This window comes from Girardinichthys multiradiatus, chromosome 23 (genome assembly GCF_021462225.1).
Source record: "Girardinichthys multiradiatus isolate DD_20200921_A chromosome 23, DD_fGirMul_XY1, whole genome shotgun sequence".
Classification (NCBI taxonomy): Eukaryota; Metazoa; Chordata; class Actinopteri; order Cyprinodontiformes; family Goodeidae; genus Girardinichthys; species Girardinichthys multiradiatus.
Window position 1 is genome coordinate 310624 of NC_061815.1, and position 19519 is coordinate 330142.

General features: G+C 40.7%; 1 protein-coding gene across 3 annotated transcripts; it reads right to left on the reverse strand.

Annotated features, from left to right (window-relative positions):
* Nucleotides 1–2933: 2933 nt before the first annotated feature.
* Nucleotides 2934–18418, reverse strand: atoh8 (atonal bHLH transcription factor 8). Of its 3 annotated transcripts, XM_047353910.1 has the most exons (5): nt 18004–18416; nt 16619–16723; nt 15558–15713; nt 8515–8706; nt 2934–4384 (listed from the first exon to the last, which is right to left on the reverse strand). In XM_047353910.1, exons 1-5 carry the CDS (start codon nt 18067–18069, stop codon nt 4379–4381), a joined length of 525 nt encoding a protein of 174 aa, XP_047209866.1. In that variant the 5' UTR covers nt 18070–18416; the 3' UTR covers nt 2934–4378. The 3 variants fall into 3 exon arrangements, with proteins under 3 accessions (XP_047209866.1, XP_047209868.1, XP_047209865.1); XM_047353912.1 differs by lacking the exon at nt 16619–16723 and having other exon boundaries at nt 18004–18418; XM_047353909.1 differs by having other exon boundaries at nt 16619–18411.
* Between the last annotated feature and the right edge of the window lie 1101 nt (nt 18419–19519).

Sequence of the window (19519 nt, forward strand, 5' to 3'; positions counted from 1 at the left end):
GATCTCAGAGGAAGATGTAAATAGGCTCTTTCAGCGCATGAAAACAAAGAAAGCTGGAGGACCTAATAACGGCTACCCATCATGCCTGAAAGCCTGTGCAAATCAATTCACTCTGATCTTCACAAGGATCATCAACAAATCACTGGAGACGTGTGAGGTCCCCTCCTGCCTCAAACGGTCCACCATCATCCCGGTGCCCAAGAAACCCACCATCCTCGGATTAAATGACTACAGGCCTGTAGCCCTGACGTCTGTGGTCATGAAATCCTTTGAGCGGCTGTTGTTGAAGCACCTGAAAGACATCACAGGCCCCCTGCTGGACCCCCCTGCAATTTGCTTACCAAGCAAACAGGTCGGCAGATGATGCTGTTAACTTAGGTCTACACTTCATCCTGCAACACCTCGACCACCCAGGGACGTACGCCAGGATCCTGTTTGTAGACTTCAGCTTGGCCTTCAACACCATCATACCAGACATCCTCCACCAGAAGCTCACCCAGCTCAACGTCCCAGCCTCCGCCTGTCAGTGGATCAACAGCTTCCTGTCGGACCGACAGCAGCAGGTGAGACTGGGGAGCATCTTCTCCCGATCCAGATCAATAAGTATGGTGCCCCCCAGGGATGTGTTCTATCCCCACTCCTCTTCTCTCTGTACACAAATGACTGCACCTCATCGGACTCGTCCGTGAAACTCCTTAGGTTTGCAGACGACACCACTGTCATTGGACTGATCCAGGACGGTGATGAGTCTGCATACAGACAGCAGGTGGATCGGCTGGTACACTGGTGCAGTCAAAACTACCTTGAACTCAACCCACTCAAGACTGTGGAAATGGTGGTGGACGTTCGGAGAACACCACCCCCATGCACCCCCCTCACCATCCTCAACAACACTGTATCGGCCGTGGACCACTTCAGGTTCTTAGGAACCACCATCTCTGAGGACCTGAGATGGTCTTCACACATAGACACTGTTCGAAAGAAGGCCCAGCAGAGACTGTACTTCCTGAGGCAACTCAAGAAGTTCAACCTTCCACAGGGGCTGTTGGTCATCTTCTACACTGCCATCATTCAATCTGTCCTGTCTTCATCCATCTCAGTGTGGTTTGGCTCATCCACAAAACAGGACAGGTCCAGACTGCAACGAATAATCAGGAATGTAGAGAGAATAATCAGGGCTGACCTTCCCTCCATCCAGGACTTATACAGGTCTAGGGTCAGGAAAAGAGCTGCTAAAATCTATGCAGACCCCACACACCCTGCACATAAAGTGTTCAGAGCTTTACCTTCAGGCCACCGCTACAGAGCACTGTTAACTAAAACCAGCCGCCACAAAGACAGTTTCTTCCCCCAGGCTGTTTCTCTGATGAACATTCAATGGAGTACAAAACAACAGCATACAGATGTTGCAAATGCACCTTTTTATTATATATGTGAATATTGTACATTGTAAATATGTATATTCTGTAATTCAAAAACAAAACCAAAGAGCAAAGTGTACCGGAGTCAAATTCCTTGTTTGTATGTACGAACTTGGCAATAAAGCTGAATCTGATTCTGAATTACAAGTCGGTTTCTCAGCGGGCGTGTCGCTGAGTGAGGAGAATCTGTTAGAAAAACAGACGGGTTGGTGGTAACCTGTGGGACGGGATCTAGGACAATGCTTTCTACGTACTGAGGCTGCACGGGCTCTCCTGAATAACTGCTACAGGGAGCTACCCTCGGTGGCTCCGAGCTGGCTCAGGGGCCATGGCTATCTGCTGGTTTTTCAACAGTGCAGAACCAGGCCTCCAATTGCGACACCCTCGCCTCCAAAGCTAAAAATATGCTAGTTATTACATGTACCATTATCACTAAAGGAGGCAGAGGAGTAACTGAACACCTGACACAGAGAGCAGGAGAGAGGAAGAGACTCAGAGAAACAGCAGAATGGGTAGCCATGGTGGAGCTAGCGCTAAGCTCGCGACTCCTTACCACTACGGAAAAGCCATGTAAGACACGGAGGGTCCCCAAACGTTAAATGCAGCAACAGAAAATACGTGTTTTAACATGCTTATGTATTAGAACAAGTCAGAGATATCACTGTAAAGAGAAATCAGATCAATCGAGAGAGCCTTCACACACCAAAACAAACCGAGTGCAACAGTGAAAAAAGGAATTGACGAATATGCCTTACCACGCCTCACGGTAAGGTGTTTGCACTTGCTATTTATCAGTAGCAGGTACAAAAGTAACTGCTACTGATAAGTCAATGGCACAAACAGTGCACTGGAATGAAGGGTATTAGAGAGCACATGAGTAAACCTACCACACTAGATAGGATATTACATTGCTTTCACACTAAACCTTACACGCCGGTGTGAACCTATCCCAGACCCTGAAACGAACCAGAGAACTGTACCCTGGCACGGTTACAACTGCCAGTTTCTGCACTGTTTATATTGACACTGGAGCTGTTTGCCTGCAGTGTGAATGCATGCCGGGCTTGCGTACCAAAAAAAGAAGAGAGGATGTAACACAAGAGCAGTGAATATCAGCAGAAGCAGATGAAGACGAAAGTAAGAGCACAAAGACTAAAGAATTTTAAAATGTTTGTGGGGCTAGATAGAGCAGTGAAGAAGTGCAAAGAAGTAGCAACAGCAACCCATATGGGATGGACTTTCTTCTTCATGATTTTTATCTTCTGTGTGAATGCACCCCCAAAATGCGGTTATGTTTGCAGACATCAGTATCCAATCAAGACTGCATCAGGAACTTTCAGGTTGGCAAACCAAACCCAAAACTATGTTTGATCCTGTGGAACTTCGATCCTGTGGAACTTCCAGACTACTGAACAGGTTATGGCTTTTGGTAGAGAACCAAAGCTTTTATATGATAACCCAAGGAAAAATTGTAATTGCCTGTGCGCAAACTAAAGAAAAAGACACATGAAGTGTTTTTTAAATCAATTTTATTTATGTTAAATCTCAAGAAGAGTACTCAGTACTAACCGGTTTAAAATAATTTTTTAAAAACTGAAAACTGCTCAATGGGTGGGCTGTTGGATGTGAACATTACCAACTATCTTTATTATTTAACTAACATGCATTCTAAGCATTTTTCACAGATTTATCAAGAACTATGTGGGTACATTTAGAACAGTATACAGTGTAGGGCAATGAAATGTACACTAACGAAATGTGTAGCTATTGAAGTGCCACGAAAAATGTTTTTTTTCCCTGCTTACCGATGTTTTGTGTTTTTGCTTTTTTATTACGTAAATGTTTCAGATCATCACTTTTAGTTTTTTCTTTTAGTTGTCAAATTAGTATTTTATATATTAAGGGGGAAAAGCTAGCAATGCCAACCTGGCCTTATGTAAAAAAAAGGCAATTGCCCACTAAACCTAACAAGTGGGTCTGTCATGCTTTGTGGCAACAGTTACAATTCAATCATTTATGATTACTGGCAGAATCTTTTAAATTGCGTTGGAGAAATTTTGTCCCACTCTCATTTTTAAAAATATTTTAATTTAGCCACACTGGAAAGTATTCTAGCATGAACGAGCTGATGAGGTTTTCAATCGGCTTTAAGTCTGGACTTTGACGAGGCCACCACAAAACCTTCATTTAAGTTTTATAACCATTTAGAGGTGGACTGCTGGTGTGCTTTGGATCATTGTCCTACAGCATAACCAAAGTGCATTTGAGATTAAGGTCAGAAACTAATGGTGGGACATTTCAGTATTTTCTTGTATAGAGCAGAATTCACCACCTCTGAAATCTTAGACTGTAATTTTCTTAAGTGCTATATTACCTTCCAAAGAGTTTCACCTTTTTGGCACCACTGTCCCATGTTTTCTCTATTTGTGGATTGGATTCCCAAAGCCTAAAAAATGGCTCTGAAACCCTTTGGTTTTAGACTTTAAAGACTTGTGTTTGATCTGCTCTTAAATTTCTCTGGATTACAGCAACATCATTTAAGATGTTTTAGCCTACTATAACTTTACAGGTCTGACACATTTCATGAAGAAATCTGCAAATGGGTAAATATTTTTTTATTGTATGCAAGTTATTCATGTGCATTTTTAGAATTTCTACTTTCATCTAAATTATCTAACATTTGAAAAAAAAAAAAAAGAGATACAAATTAATTTCAGGAATTTGGTACTACGAATCCAAATGTCAATAATCATGATCAATACTGTAGCTAGCTGATTTTGTTAGTACTTTCCAAGGTAAACATTGTTTACTGTATTTCGTGACATAATTACAAAGACCTCAGACTAATGGAATTTGTGTAAAAAGAAAATTTGTGAAATGCACAAGTCAAACTTTTCTGCATTCATCCACTTCATTGTGTTCTTCATCTTGTCATTATTCCTCCAAGTACTTCTTTATCACTCCTAAAACAAAAAAGTCAATACATTAAAACAGTACAAATAAAAAATTGGTGAATGAAATTTAAGTTAATTTGATCTTAGCTGACTACTAACTAGTTTGAACACATTTAAGAGTTGTCAGTAGAGTATATTGATTTTCTGTTTTGAACAGTGTTACAGCATTAATGCAGTGCACCTCTAAACCGTATTGACCCTGACATTTTCAGTGGAGATTCACCAAAGTGATTCAATTACTGTCTCTGTACTTCAGAAAAATTGTTTTACAATCAGTTTCAGGTACAACCCTAATCCCAATGAAGTTGGGATGTTGTGTAAAACGTAAATAAAAACAGAACAGAAAACAGTCATTTGCAACCTGTTCAACTTACAGGGGTTGGACAATGAAACTGAAACACCTGTCATTTTAGTGTGGGAGGTTTCATGGCTAAATTGGACCAGCCTGGTAGCCGGTCTTCATTGATTGCACATTGCACCAGTAAGAGCAGAGTGTGAAGGTTCAATTAGCAGGGTAAAAGCACAGTTTTGCTCAAAATATTGAAATGTACACAACATTATGGGTGACATACCAGAGTTCAAAAGAGGACAAATTGTTGGTGCACGTCTTGCTGGCGCATCTGTGACCAAGACAGCAAGTCTTTGTGATGTATCAAGAGCCACGGTATCCCGATGTTCGGGTGCTAACCCGGATTGTATCCAAAAAACATAAAACCACGGCTTCCCAAATCACGGCAGAATTAAATGTGCACCTCAATTTTCCTGTTTCCACCAGAACTGTCCGTCGGGAGCTCCACAGGGTCAATATACACAGCCGGGCTGCTATAGCCAAACCTTTGGTCACTCATGCCAATGCCAAACGTTGGTTTCAATGGTGCAAGGAGCGCAAATCTTGGGCTGTGGACAATGTGAAACATGTATTGTTCTCTGATGAGTCCACCTTTACTGTTTTCCCCACATCCGGAAGAGTTACGGTGTGGAGAAGCCCCAGAGAAGCATACCACCCAGACTGTTGCATGCCCAGAGTGAAGCATGGGGGTGGATCAGTGATGGTTTGGGCACCATATCATGGCATTCCCTTGGCTCAATACTTGTGCTAGATGGGCACATTGCCAAGGACACATTGGGCACACTGCCAAGGACTACCGAACCATTCTTGAGGACCATGTGCATCCAATGGTTCAAACACTGTATCCTGAAGGCGGTGCCGTGTATCAGGATGACAATGCACCAATACACACAGCAAGACAGGTGAAACATTGGTTTGATGAACATGAAAGTGAAGTTGAACATCTCACATGGCCTGCACAGTCACCAGATCGAAATATTATTGAACCACTTTGGGGTGTTTTGGAGGAGCGAGTCAGGAAACGTTTTCCTCCACCAGTATCACGTAGTGACCTGGCCACTATCCTGCAAGAAGAATGGCTTAAAATCCATCTGACCACTGTGCAGGACTTGTATATGTCATTCCCAAGACAAATTGACGCTGTATTGGCCGCAAAAGGAGGCCCTACACCATACTAATAAATTATTGTGGTCTAAAATCAGGTGTTTCAGTTTCATTGTCCAACCCCTGTATATGCAATTGAATACATTACAAAGACAAGATATTTAATGTTCAAACCAATTAACTTTATTCTTATTTTTTGCAAATATTCACTCATTTTGAATTTAATGCTTGCAACACGTTCCAAAACAGCTGGGGCAAAAAACTGGGAAAGTTGAGAAATTCCACTGGTGAACAGGTCATTATTGGGTATGAAAGGAGCATCCCTTAAAGGGTTGTTCACCACTTTGTGAACTGCATGAGCAATTAGTCCAACAGTTTAAGAAAGTTTATCAACATACACTTGCAAGGAATTTAGAGATTTTATAATTTATAGTCCAAACTATCTTAAAAATGTCAGAGAATCTGGAGAAATTTGAAAGAACAAAAACCAATGTAGACGCCAGGGGCATGTAACACAGTGGTAAACATACCCCTGGCATTTACCACTGTGTTACTTCATCTTTCCTTTTAACAACATTCAGCATTGAGGACAGTTCTGTTAGGTGGAATTCTTTCTCAGTTTGGCTTCCTGTACAACTTTGGTTGCTCAACAGTCCGTGGTCTCCATTATCGTATTTTGCACTTCATAATGTGGCACATATTTTTAAAAGGGAGACATGTCTGCATTGCAGGCAGGTCAGTCTATTACCCGCACTGTTTTACTACAAAGCCACGCTGTTGTAACACATGCAGAATGTACTTTGGCATCGCCTTGCTGCAATAAGCAGGGACGTCCCTGGCAGCATATGTTGCTCCAAAACCTGTATGTAGCTTTCAGCATTTATGGTGCCTTTACAGATGTGCAAGGTACCCATATCATGGGCACTAACACACCCCCATACCATCACAGATTTTGGCTTTTGAACTGGTAACAATACAGATAGTCCTTTTCCTCCTTACCCTGGTGGACACGATGTCTATGATTTCCAAAAACAATTTGAAACGTGGACTCATCTGAACACAGTTTGCAGTGGTCCATCTCAGATGAGCTTGGGCCAAGAGAAGGCAGCAGGTGTTGATATATGGCTTTCACTTTGCATGGTAAGGCTCGGAGGTCAGGGGCATTCAATGTTGGTTTTCAGCTTTGCCGCTTGTGATTTTCTGAATCTTTTGATGATGTCATGGACTGTAGATTATGAAATCCCTAAATTCTTTACAATTGTACATTGGGAAACATTCTTAAACTGGTGGACTATTGGCTCACCCAGTTGTTCACAAAGTGGTGAAAGTCACCCTATCCCTGTTTGTGAATGACTGAGCCTTTCGAGGATGCTTCTGTTATATCCAATCATGACACACCTGTTTACCAATAACCTGTTCACCTGTCTAATGTTTCAAAAAGGTGTTTTCTGAGCATTTCTCAACTTTCACAGCCTTGATGCCCCTGTCCCAGCTTTTTGGAACTTCTGAGCATCAAATTCAAAATGACTGAATATTTGCAAAGAAACAATAAAAGTTAATCAGTTTGAACATTAAGTTTATTGTCCTTGTATTGTATACAATTGCATATAGGTTGAACAGGAAGTAACAGATTTCCTTTTTTCCAGCTGACAAATTCAGAATGTGGAGTCATTACTTTAATCACAGTATAAATTATGGTAATGCTTTTTTTAATGTAATGACAATAAGGACAAGAGGGGTGAAGCTTCTACTACCCAGATGGGAATGTTTATATTACTGAATAAAACAAGATTAAATTCAGTAAATATCAATTAGTTTTGTTAACAATGTATAATTTGATTTACGCAGTAGTCTTGGGAGATTTCTTAGAGCTTGTGTGATGTGTAATATAGACATAAGGACACATCACACATATTTTCCAAAGATAGACAAAGGTTGCAGTACTGAGAAATAGAGCTTCGTGAGTGTATAATAATTGATGGGAAAGAAAAAAATTTTAAACCAGATTAAAACTTAGTTTAATTGTGAAACATATGACACTGATTGATGATTCATACAGCATGAACTTAGGATACTTCCAAGTCCGACAACAGGTATTATCAAGTACTCAAGTTTATGAGTGCACCACAGTAAACCAAGCTGTGACACAGGCCCAAAATTATTCATACCCAAGGAAGCCTGCATCTAGACTTTAATCTGACAAATAATTTTTAAAGGAGTGTAAGCAGGACTTACAATCTCAAAGACTTGGATCATACAATGATATATTGTCAAAATACCAGTGGAAAGTTTTCAATCACAAGTGACTAAGCTCTGGATTTTTCAAAAGTACATCCAAATAATGAAGGTCATTATATAATTAATCATTTGTTGTGATTATTTGCTGACCATCTGTTCCACATGATTCTATATGCAAGACAACAGGCAGCAGATAAAATAGGTTTTGAATACATGACACCTTTTTAAAAATTACATATTTCTAACTGCAATTGACATGACTTTCTCTCACCAGATGTATTTAACAATCATCCATCCCACACATGCCAAGAAATCAACAGTCCCCAACTGATTCTGCTGAACAATAAGAACCCTGATATACAAAATTACAAAAAAAGACTTTTGACTGTCATTTGGTTCTTGTTGTACTTAATGATGCATGTTTTGCTGAAAATGAGAGCTGTCTCACCTTCCTTTTTTTGCTTCTGCCCTCAGCTTGTAGCGTCCTCGTACACTGTTCCACACACTGAGAGAAGCTCGCACTGCGGTGATCTGAACTGTAGTCAAGCTCGGCTAAGTGAGCCAAAGACAGAATGTAGTTGCAGGCAATACGTAATATAGCCAGCTTGGAAAGTTTTTGTCCATAGGAATAACACGGCACCTAAAGAAAACCAGACAGAAATTGATGTAAAGTAGGTTCTGTAAGAAGATGACTACAAATATACCTCAAACCTCTAAAATAAGAAGGTTATTCACTTTAAGTGCATCTGATTCAAGAGAAACATAAATATACATAAACACAATATTACAATAAATATACATAAACACAATATTACAAAGCAAAATATGCAATTACATACAAGAAAAACTTCAATTTTTACAATAAATACAATCTTGGTACAGGTTAGTAAAGTATTTATGATAATAATGGTAAACTATGTCAGTAAACTTTTATGCATCTGTAATCAGACAAAAATAGGTTCTTCCAAGTGTATTATTTATTTAAATGTATTCATATTTTTATTAGGTCTCAAAAGTCTCACCCAGCAGGACCACCCTATCCAAATCTGGTTCTGGTATCACACTCTGTGTCTGAGCATACATTTTCACTGCAGCATGCTTACAGCACTAGAAATAAGTACATTTATTATTAAGTTTTTCTTACATTGGTTTCCTTAGCTGGACTACAAAATGTTTTATTTGATTTCACAATGAACTTTACAAGTCCTTCTCAAAATATTAGCATATTGTGATAAAGTTCATTATTTTCCATAATGTCATGATGAAAATTTAACATTCATATATTTTAGATTCATTGCACACTAACTGAAATATTTCAGGTCTTTTATTGTCTTAATACGGATTATTTTGGCATACAGCTCATGAAAACCCACAATTCCTATCTCACAAAATTAGCATATTTCATCCGACCAATAAAAGAAAAGTGTTTTTAATACAAAAAACGTCAACCTTCAAATAATCATGTACAGTTATGCACTCAATACTTGGTCAGGAATCCTTTTGCAGAAATGACTGCTTCAAAGCGGCGTGGCATGGAGGCAATCAGCCTGTGGCACTGCTGAGGTCTTATGGAGGCCCAGGATGCTTCGATAGCGGCCTTTAGCTCATCCACAGTGTTGGGTCTTGAGTCTCTCAACGTTCTCTTCACAATATCCCACAGATTCTCTATGGGGTTCAGGTCAGGAGAGTTGGCAGGCCAATTGAGCACAGTGATACCATGGTCAGTAAACCATTTACCAGTGGTTTTGGCACTGTGAGCAGGTGCCAGGTCGTGCTGAAAAATGAAATCTTCATCTCCATAAAGCTTTTCAGCAGATGGAAGCATGAAGTGCTCCAAAATCTCCTGATAGCTAGCTGCATTGACCCTGCCCTTGACAAAACACAGTGGACCAACACCAGCAGCTGACACGGCACCCCAGACCATCACTGACTGTGGGTACTTGACACTGGACTTCTGGCATTTTGGCATTTCCTTCTCCCCAGTCTTCCTCCAGACTCTGGCACCTTGATTTCCGAATGACATGCAGAATTTGCTTTCATCCAAAAAAAGTACTTTGGACCACTGAGCAACAGTCCAGTGCTGCTTCTCTGTAGCCCAGGTCAGGCGCTTCTGCCGCTGTTTCTGGTTCAAAAGTGGCTTGACCTGGGGAATGCGGCACCTGTAGCCCATTTTCTGCACATGCCTGTGCACGGTGGCTCTGGATGTTTCTACTCCAGACTCAGTCCACTGCTTCCGCAGGTCCCCCAAGATCTGGAATCGGCCCTTCTCCACAATCTTCCTCAGGGTCTGGTCACCTCTTCTCGTTGTGCAGCGTTTTCTGCCACACTTTTTCCTTCCCACAGACTTCCCACTGAGGTGCCTTGATACAGCACTCTGGGAACAACCTATTCATTCAGAAATGTCTTTCTCTGTCTTACCCTCTTGCTTGAGGGTGTCAATAGTGGCCTTCTGGACAGCAGTCAGGTCGGCAGTCTTACCCATGATTGGGGTTTTGAGTGATGAACCAGGCTGGGAGTTTTAAAGGCCTCAGGAATCTTTTGCAGGTGTTTAGCGTTAACTCGTTGATTCAGATGATTAGGTTCATAGCTCGTTTAGAGACCCTTTTAATGATATGCTAATTTTGTGAGATAGGAATTTTGAGTTTTCATGAGCTGTATGCCAAAATCATCCGTATTAAGACAATAAAAGACCTGAAATATTTCAGTTAGTGTGCAATGAATCTAAAATATAGGAATGTTAAATTTTCATCATGACATTATGGAAAATAATTAACTTTATCACTTTATCAATATGCTAATATTTTGAGAAGGACCTGTATATCCCCCACAACCCTGCATGGATAAGCGGCTGTAGACATTAAATAATCTTCTTCGGTGGAAAATGATTTTTTGCCCCTGCAACTTTTAAAATTGATACTCTTAGAAATTTGAGTGGTGTCAGACAGCATTATGAGGCCTTTATTAATTGAATGCATAACATGGTTAAATTCACTGTATTGCTGGAGTCTTTACACCAACACTGACTTTTTGTCTCTCTTTTTGCATTCTTCAAGAAAAACATTGGAATATAAAGATATTTTGAGATTTAAAACTGAGTTGTTGGGGACAGTTTCTCAAAGATTTACAACCTCAACTCAACTACAAGTCCGCTATGACATCCTTTGATTTTAAAGCTGCAAATAGTCAGCCAACTTCATTTTAAACTATGGACCGAGAATAGGATATCACTCTAGATCATATCTGTGTGAAGGCAAGTGGCCTAATACTTTTGGCAATATTGTTTATGTGTGAGGGATTTCCCCTGTATCTGAATGAGCTCTGTGTAGCAATCTTTATCAGGGTGTCCAAAAGTATTCAATGCTTTAAATACAAGCAAAGTTGCTGTACATCACCTTCAACACTTCATTAAATTCTTCTGATCAATGTAATTCTCAGATTGGACAAACACTGGTGGACCATTGAGTGCCTCTACTCTGTTTGCCCCTTTTCCACTGGCTCTTTTTAGGTGGCGCCGCTCCACTCAGTCTCGCTCTTCTCAGCACGGAACCTGTTGTGTTTCCATTGACCCACTGACGGCTGGAGCCATGGCTTAAAGCCCTGCCTCCAGCCGTCAGTGTAATGCGTTCTTCCACTATAAAAACATAATAAACAAAATACAAATAATGTTTGTATTATTGTATTTGCAAGAATGAGTTATATGTTTTTTCATGTATAAAATAATCCACTGGGATACCTGAAAAATGCCACCAAAGTGGGCTGTGCCAAGACACAATGAGGGGCATGGACAAGTGTGAGGATGTACTTAGGGGGTTAAATGGGGTTGTGGTGGAGGATTAATTTGACATATTGAAACATGGAGAGTGAGCAGAGTGATGCTGGCAGTTTCGACACAGATAAATCTTTTGAGGTGGATGATTTTTCATCCCCTTCTTCACCAGAGATTGAGGTAGGTTGTGTGGAGCCCAGTGGGCGTGAGCCTTAGCAGTTCGAGCAGCTGGCTCAAGGCATTGACTCAGCAATGCCCAAAGCCGGTGCTGCCGAGGCAGTGGAGGACACAATAGGTCCAGCTTCTGAGTGGCAAATTGATTTTAGCAACATCATTGCTAACATGGGCTAACATTTAAAGCAGTAACAAACTTTCAAATGTTTACATTTACACAAAGATTTATATTTTCTCAAGTAAAGCATATGATTGAAGGTAAAAAGAATAATCAATGCTTGCAATTCCAACTCCTGACAACGGGGGTGTGTCTGAGTGAGATGGTGTTATACCCAAACGCGGGGCTGTGACATAAACATGTATCAAGCTGTTTGAACCACTAGTCAACCCAAAGACGGCAGCATTTATGCATTTATCCATTTGTACTTGGAAGCCTGCATTTCTGATGTCTGAGTAGAAAGTTTCAACTGGAACGCCCCCAAAAGTCAAAAGGCGGGGCAACGCTACCATACCTGACTTCTACTATTCAAGAATACTAGTAAAACTCTCTTCGACTGTTTTAGTAGTTCTTTATTATTTATGTAAAATTTAATCAGTCGTACCTCTTTTCAGTGTTTATAAGATGACGTTTTAATGCTGTTTATATGCAAAAAATACCAAGTAGAACACTGTTACTGTCATTGTTAGTGTCGTAGGACTGCTGTTACAGTTGCTAGGAATACGAACAAAAACAAGCAGGAAATTGGAATAGCAACATTTGTGCTACTATCTTTTCCAAATGAGCTTAACATATTCTACACTCGGTTTGATGCAGACAACACGACACCAATCACCAGACCACACATGGATAGTTAGGATGAAGAATGTTAACCCTCATAAAGCACCAGGGCCTGACGGCAACCCAGGACGGGTGCTGAGGGTGTGCGCTGACCAACTTGCCGAGGTGTTTAGTAACATCTTTAACCTGTCTCTGAGCCTGTCCATTGTGCCCACCAACATCAAGCACTCCACTGTTGTCCCCATTCCTAAGATCCCTGCATCTACCAGTCCTGATGACTTTTGGCCCATAGTACTTACATCTGTCATCATGAAATGTTTTGAGCGAATCATCAAGAACCACATCTGTGCCTCCCTTCCTGACACCCTAGAACCTCTATAGTTCACATATAGAGCAAACAGGTCCACAGACGACGCCATTGCTTTAGCAGTCCACACCTCCCTCAACCACCTGGAGAGGGGAAACACTTCTGTGAGAATGTTCTTTATTTACTACAGCTCAGCATTCAATACCATAATCCCCTCCATGCTGGCCACTAAGCTCACCTCCCTGGGACTGGAAAAGGCCATCTGCTGCTGGATATTGGGCTTTCTTACCAACAGACCACAGGCGGTGAGAATCGGCAGACACCTCTCCTCCACACTAGTCCTCAGCACGGGTGCACCTCAGGGCTGTGTTCTCGGTCCGTTCCTCTACTCACTCTTCACATATGACTGTACTGCCAGGCACAGCTCAAACGTTATCCTCAAGTTTGCTGACGATACCACAATCTTGGGCTTCATTACAGATAACGATGCGTTGGTGTCAGGAAATGACCTCTCTCTGAATGTCAGCCAAACTAGGGAGATGATAGTAGACTTTAGGAGACAGCGTGGAGACCAGCATTCATCTATCTATATTAATAGTGCTGAGGTGGAGCAGGTCAGGAGCTTCAAGTTCCTCGGCGTTCACATCACATCTGACTGTGGTCAAGAAAGTCTGACGGAGACTCTACATCCTGAGAGGGCTGAGGAAGTTTGGTATGAACACCAGCATCCTCACAACGTTCTACAGGTCCATTATTGAGAGCCTGCTGACGAACTGTATAATAGTAATAATAATATAATATCGACTTTATTGATCTCACAATGGAGAAACTGTCCTCTGCATTTAACCCATCCTTTAGGGAGCAGTGGGCTGCCAATGTGCAACACCCGGGGAGCATTAAGGGGCTCAAGGACCCAGAGTGGCAGGCTGTGGGGTTTGAACCAGGGTACTTGTGGCCTCTCCGGGATGCAAATGCCCCGCTCTTTCACCAGTAGGCTACCACTCCCGTCTCACAGTGTGGTATGGGAAGTGCACCCGTCAGAGACAGAAAACACTATAGAGGGTGGTGGGAACGGCAGAGGCCATCACTGACAGCTGTTTCCCCCCATCCAGGACATCTACCACAGCCGGTGTCTGCATAAAGCATGCAGCATCAAGGACCACACTCACCTAGCAAAAGGACTTTTCTGTCTGCTACCTCCTGGCAGGTGGTACAGGTGAATGCCAGCACGCATAATAAGGCTTAAAGACAGTTATTATGCACAAGCTGTCAGGCTACCAAACTCTAGACAATAATACTGCAACAAACCACATTTGTGACACTTCATTAGCTTAGAGAACTGTTGTCCTAATCCCAAGCATTTCATTGCATTGTTGACTGTGTGTTAACCTGCATATGACAAATAAACCAATACAATACAATACAATAACAGCTCATAGTGATTACAGGTTTGTTACTACTTCCTGAGGTAGATTAAGGGGGTTATATTGGTAGGTCGATTGTAAACCATCCATTTCATGTTTGTACTGTTCAGGTGGCCAGGGAACAAACATACATATAACCTAAAAGGGGCTTGTAGGAAGTGCTATATTATTATGTACTGATTCATTAGAAGAGTGAAATGTCTGGCATGCAAAATAATTCTTAGGTATAACTATAAAATAAGTTACCAATTATCAATTCCATAGTTTAATTTTTCCCTATGTTGGCAAATCGTTTTCTATTATTTTTAAGCTTCACAGCTGTATCTATCAATGAGTGAAAGAAATGAGAATAGTGACCAATAATATAAACTATGATGTAAAATTCTATTTGACAAGATACCCAGCATGTCCTAATATTATAGTATTATAGAATTTAGATTTCTTGTTGCCCGTGGTCTTTCTTTAAACTTTGAGGCATAAATAATCCAGTGGTTGTGGAATGTACGATAAACACATTGTCTTAAAGCAGGGGGGTTGAATTCATCAAGGGCCTGTGTTTTACAACTTTTACGTGTTTCCCTGGTCCAACATACCTAAATCAGATGGTTGAAATACCTCCTCTGCATGCAGGCAGGTTCTTCAGAGTCCTGGTAATGGCCTAATGATTTGTTTTAGATGTTTTAAATCAGAGACATCTAAATGTTGCAGGAAACCAGCTCTTGAGGGCTGGAGTTGACACCCTTGTCTAAAAGAATACTAAACACATTTATATTGCATGAATGTACTGTTTCATATTTTTGTGAAATTAGACAATGTACATAAAAAAGGAATAACCACAAGATGAAACCTGTGCGAAAATATATCTAAATGTCAAAACTTATGAAATTTAAAGTTTACATTTGTGCTTCCATGTGTGCATGCACTTTAAAACCAGATGGATATTTTACTGTTATTTTACAACTCTTTTAGTCCAGCCAAAAAACGTAGGTATGATTTCTGCACCCTTTTAGCTTAAATGTAAAAAAGAAATAACTATTCTAACCTGCTTTCTTAGTGCCTCAAATGCAGCACTGATGGTGTGGACACGAGTCCTCTCCCTGGCATTGGCCAGAAGCCTTCTAGTTTGCTGAATAGCTTTGACCTCTGAAAGACGCGCTCTTGTATCACCATCAATTCCTACCCGCTTCTTTGGAGACTCCTAAGGGCAAAAGAGGGTGATATAACCAAGTGCAAAATTTCACTCAGGTCAGAAGTTCATTTTCCTACCAAGACCCTAAATTACTTATCTGTCAGAGCTGCTAAACTAAAAACTAAAACTCTCAGTAGGTTGCAAACACCCACCCACAAATGGCAGAAAAACACAGCAAAAATGCCAAAAGAATTAAATACAGTGCCTTGCTGTAGTCATACCCATTGAGGTTCAGTCACATTATAACCACAAACTTCAATATACTTTGCGATTTTATGTGGAAGCTAACAAAGTAGCACTTGTGAAGTGAAGGAAAACCTCTGAGGCCTTCACAAAACAGCTGGATTTATACTGCGATTAAATTAAACACGGATGTCCACCATTTACTTAATAGGTAACTACTGAAGGAAATGGGAGGCACTGGAATTTATTTAGAGGTATCCCAATAAAGAGGACTGAACGCAAAGGCCTGCCACATATTTCAGATTTTTATTACTTAATTATTATTTTTTATAATTATTACTATTTAATTAAAACATGTAAACCAAACATTATTTTCTTCCCACCTATATGTATTACATGATACAATATTTTGTGTTGGTCATAAGGTGATGAAATGTGAAAAGGTTCAAGAGGTATTATTACTTTTGCAAGGCATTGTATAATATAAAATTATTTTCAATAACTGACAAATATAACAGAATGTTATTTAAATCAGTAATAAGTTAGTCTAAAATATGCAGGAACATTTTAGGAATATGTTTCATATTTCCTATCTGGCTTGGTTCATATTACCCTTGAAGATATAGTATTCAGTGGTAAAAAAGAAAGTAGTACATCATTGCAATCAAGAAATTACACAAGGTATGTATTGCTTTACAAGCTATTTCTTTTTGTAGACTTGGTATATTTACCTTCTGTTCAGAGATGTGTGTTTTCACACAGTCAAGGCACTGGGAGGCTCTGGGTACAGACACAGCTGCAGACTGGCCAGGCAGTGAGGACTCCCAATAGAATGCCTGATGGCCAGGAGAAGAAGTGCCACTGGTTGGCTTTGAAAGAGGTAAAGTGGAGTGTAGACCCAGCTTAAGTCTGTTGGTCAAGGGCTGAGAGATGGAAATTGGCCAGTGGGAGATTTCATGATAGGACAGGGAAGAGGCAGGTGACTGGGATGCTTTGGGAGATACTGATGGCATGTTAATGCCAACTCTCATATCTATGGCACCACTCTGGCTTGCTGCTGTAATGTCTTCTTGTCTTGCTGACAAGATTCCCCTGCTGTTGGCCATAACGTCTTGTGATGTCATCAGTGGTCCCTGGAGAGGGGCCAGCTTGCTGACATTTGCGATTTGGGTGTCATCTACACAGTCTATATCGGACATGTCCATTGGGAATCTGTTCATGCTTTCAGTTTCAAGACTACTGAAAAGTCTTTTAGGCTCACGAGATTTTCTCTTGAATTTCTTGTTTGAACCTGGGGCAGACATCACAACTGACTCTTTGCTGTTTGTGCTGTTCAAAAAATTATTCAATGGCAGAGATTTTTTCATTTTGCTAAATTTTTTTCTCTCAAAAAAGCTGAAATCAAAATGAAAGCTAATTAAACTCTACAAGATATGTAAATCCTATATAAGTGTGGTCACCATAGAATGGTTGGCATTGGCACTATACACATTTCCTTCTTGGAAGCATGTAGGGAAGACAGTTGGTAATGTCGGCGTGTGCTGAATTTAATAAAGTAATACACAATACATAGCAAACTACAACCAGAAAATTCAGACTGTTTTACACATTCAGTTAAGCTGCATAAACAGGATGTGCTCAGTCATGGCCGTTACCAGCTGGTTTTATGTGGCTCCACTCTGTCTGCCTAACAGCATCCTGAAAAATCAACACTAGTGCTCCAACTGTGTAACATCTGCTATTCCACACAAGTTGGACTGGAAAGTGCAGAGGTTTTCTTGTGCTCCAAAAGTTTCTTTTAGTGTGAGCAGCCCAGGCCTAGCCTCAGAATGAGGTTACAGTAAAGTTGTCTGTGTGGCTCCAGTCTGTCTGCATAGCAACACTGTGAATAAACCACACTAACACGCACACACTGAATGAAGATATGCAGCACTGCAACTGCTGGACAAAACATAAGATAAGAACAGCTGAAAGTGCTTCTACCTTCTACAACGGATTTTACAACACAGTCACAATGACACAAGCAACCATCAATTAGTCTTAATAGAATCCAAAAACATCACTTCTCTTTAAAAACATTTTTAAGCAGCCAAAGGGGAAGTGAAATTTGACCTACCAATTCTAGAAATAAAGGAGTTTTCAAAAAGGGAACAATCAATGCCGTGTTCAAGCAAACGATCATCGGAGGGAAATCTGAAAATTCACAACATTCCTTTGAACACGTATCATCAGTTTCCAGCCATGTCTCACTGAAGTTCTGCTCCCTTTGCTGCAAAGAGCTGCCCCGCAAGCCAGACACTCTGATGTGAAGATCGGACTAACATTATGTTTCCACACGAACTTGAATTAGCGATTTCGTAAAGAGGCAACTTAGCTAATCAGTCAAACCAGATCCTGTCTCGTTGAGGATCCAGAAATTGAACGTATAGTGTCCCCCAAACCAGCTCTGGAGGAGTACTCTCACCGCCTAGTAGGAAGGCTATCTACTCTCTCACTCCTCCCAGTCAGGCTCCAATGGCGCCTGACTGGCTGCACTCGCTTTCCCACTGGGGAAAACACATAGAGAGCAGAAGAGAAAGCACACTCCACAGGTTTAATGAATGAACATCAGTCGGATCTTGTGGCACAGGGTTGGAAATCCTGACGGACCGCACCGACACTTGCTGGTACAAAATTAAACTGGAACACCTCGCAACTGATACTGCTCTACATTATAGGGCAGTATTTACTCTCACCCACATAAAACTGTGCACATATATTTATATTGTAACTATATTTATACTGTTTAATTTGTATTGTATTGCACCGACTACGCCAACACAAATTTCTTGTATGTCCAAAAACGTACTTGGCAATAAAGCTTTTCTGATTCTGATTCTGATTCTTAGATTTGCCTCTAAACGAATATCACAGTAAATCAATCTGTTCTCTAAAGCATGTACAATTCAGTTCACATTTACCAATGCTTCTACAGTGCCAGTGAACAACAAAATCAACGCATTGTTTATAAAAGGATAGAAAACCAAATGCTTCAATTATTATTTTTATTGTGCAATAACAAAGCTGTAGAGTTTTTATTTTGTGGTACAATGTGTATACCAATTGATTGTGTTTTAGGCCGATGCCCCTTTAGAGGAACAAAGTCAGAAAAAATAAAAGAAAACTAGATGAAAGGTTGATCAATACAGTATTTTTTTGAAATTTCCCATATTTTATTTTCTCTTATTGTACCAAGATGAAAATGTATTCATTGTAGCTGCTGTAACTGCTTCCCATTTTGTCAAAATAAAAGCACAATAAATCAAGAACTGGCATCAGCCTTAAACTGTCTCCCTTATAAGTTAGTTGCAGGAGGGGGGAGGGAAAGCCTTTGTTTTGGCCATACAGAGATTCACTACATCTGTGCATTAGCAAACAATCAGGCAGGAAAATACTTACACGACCCTTCCATCAAAGAGTAGGAAAAATATCGCGACATGGGGTGGAAGATTGTGCAATAGGAGAAGAGGCAATGAGCTGCACCTTTATGAAAGCTTGGGGTGGGTCTGTTCCTCGTACATCAACACCTAGAGCCAACATAAAATCAGAGCCACCTGAGGGGCTGGCAAACATGAGTTTAACTGTAAGAATTA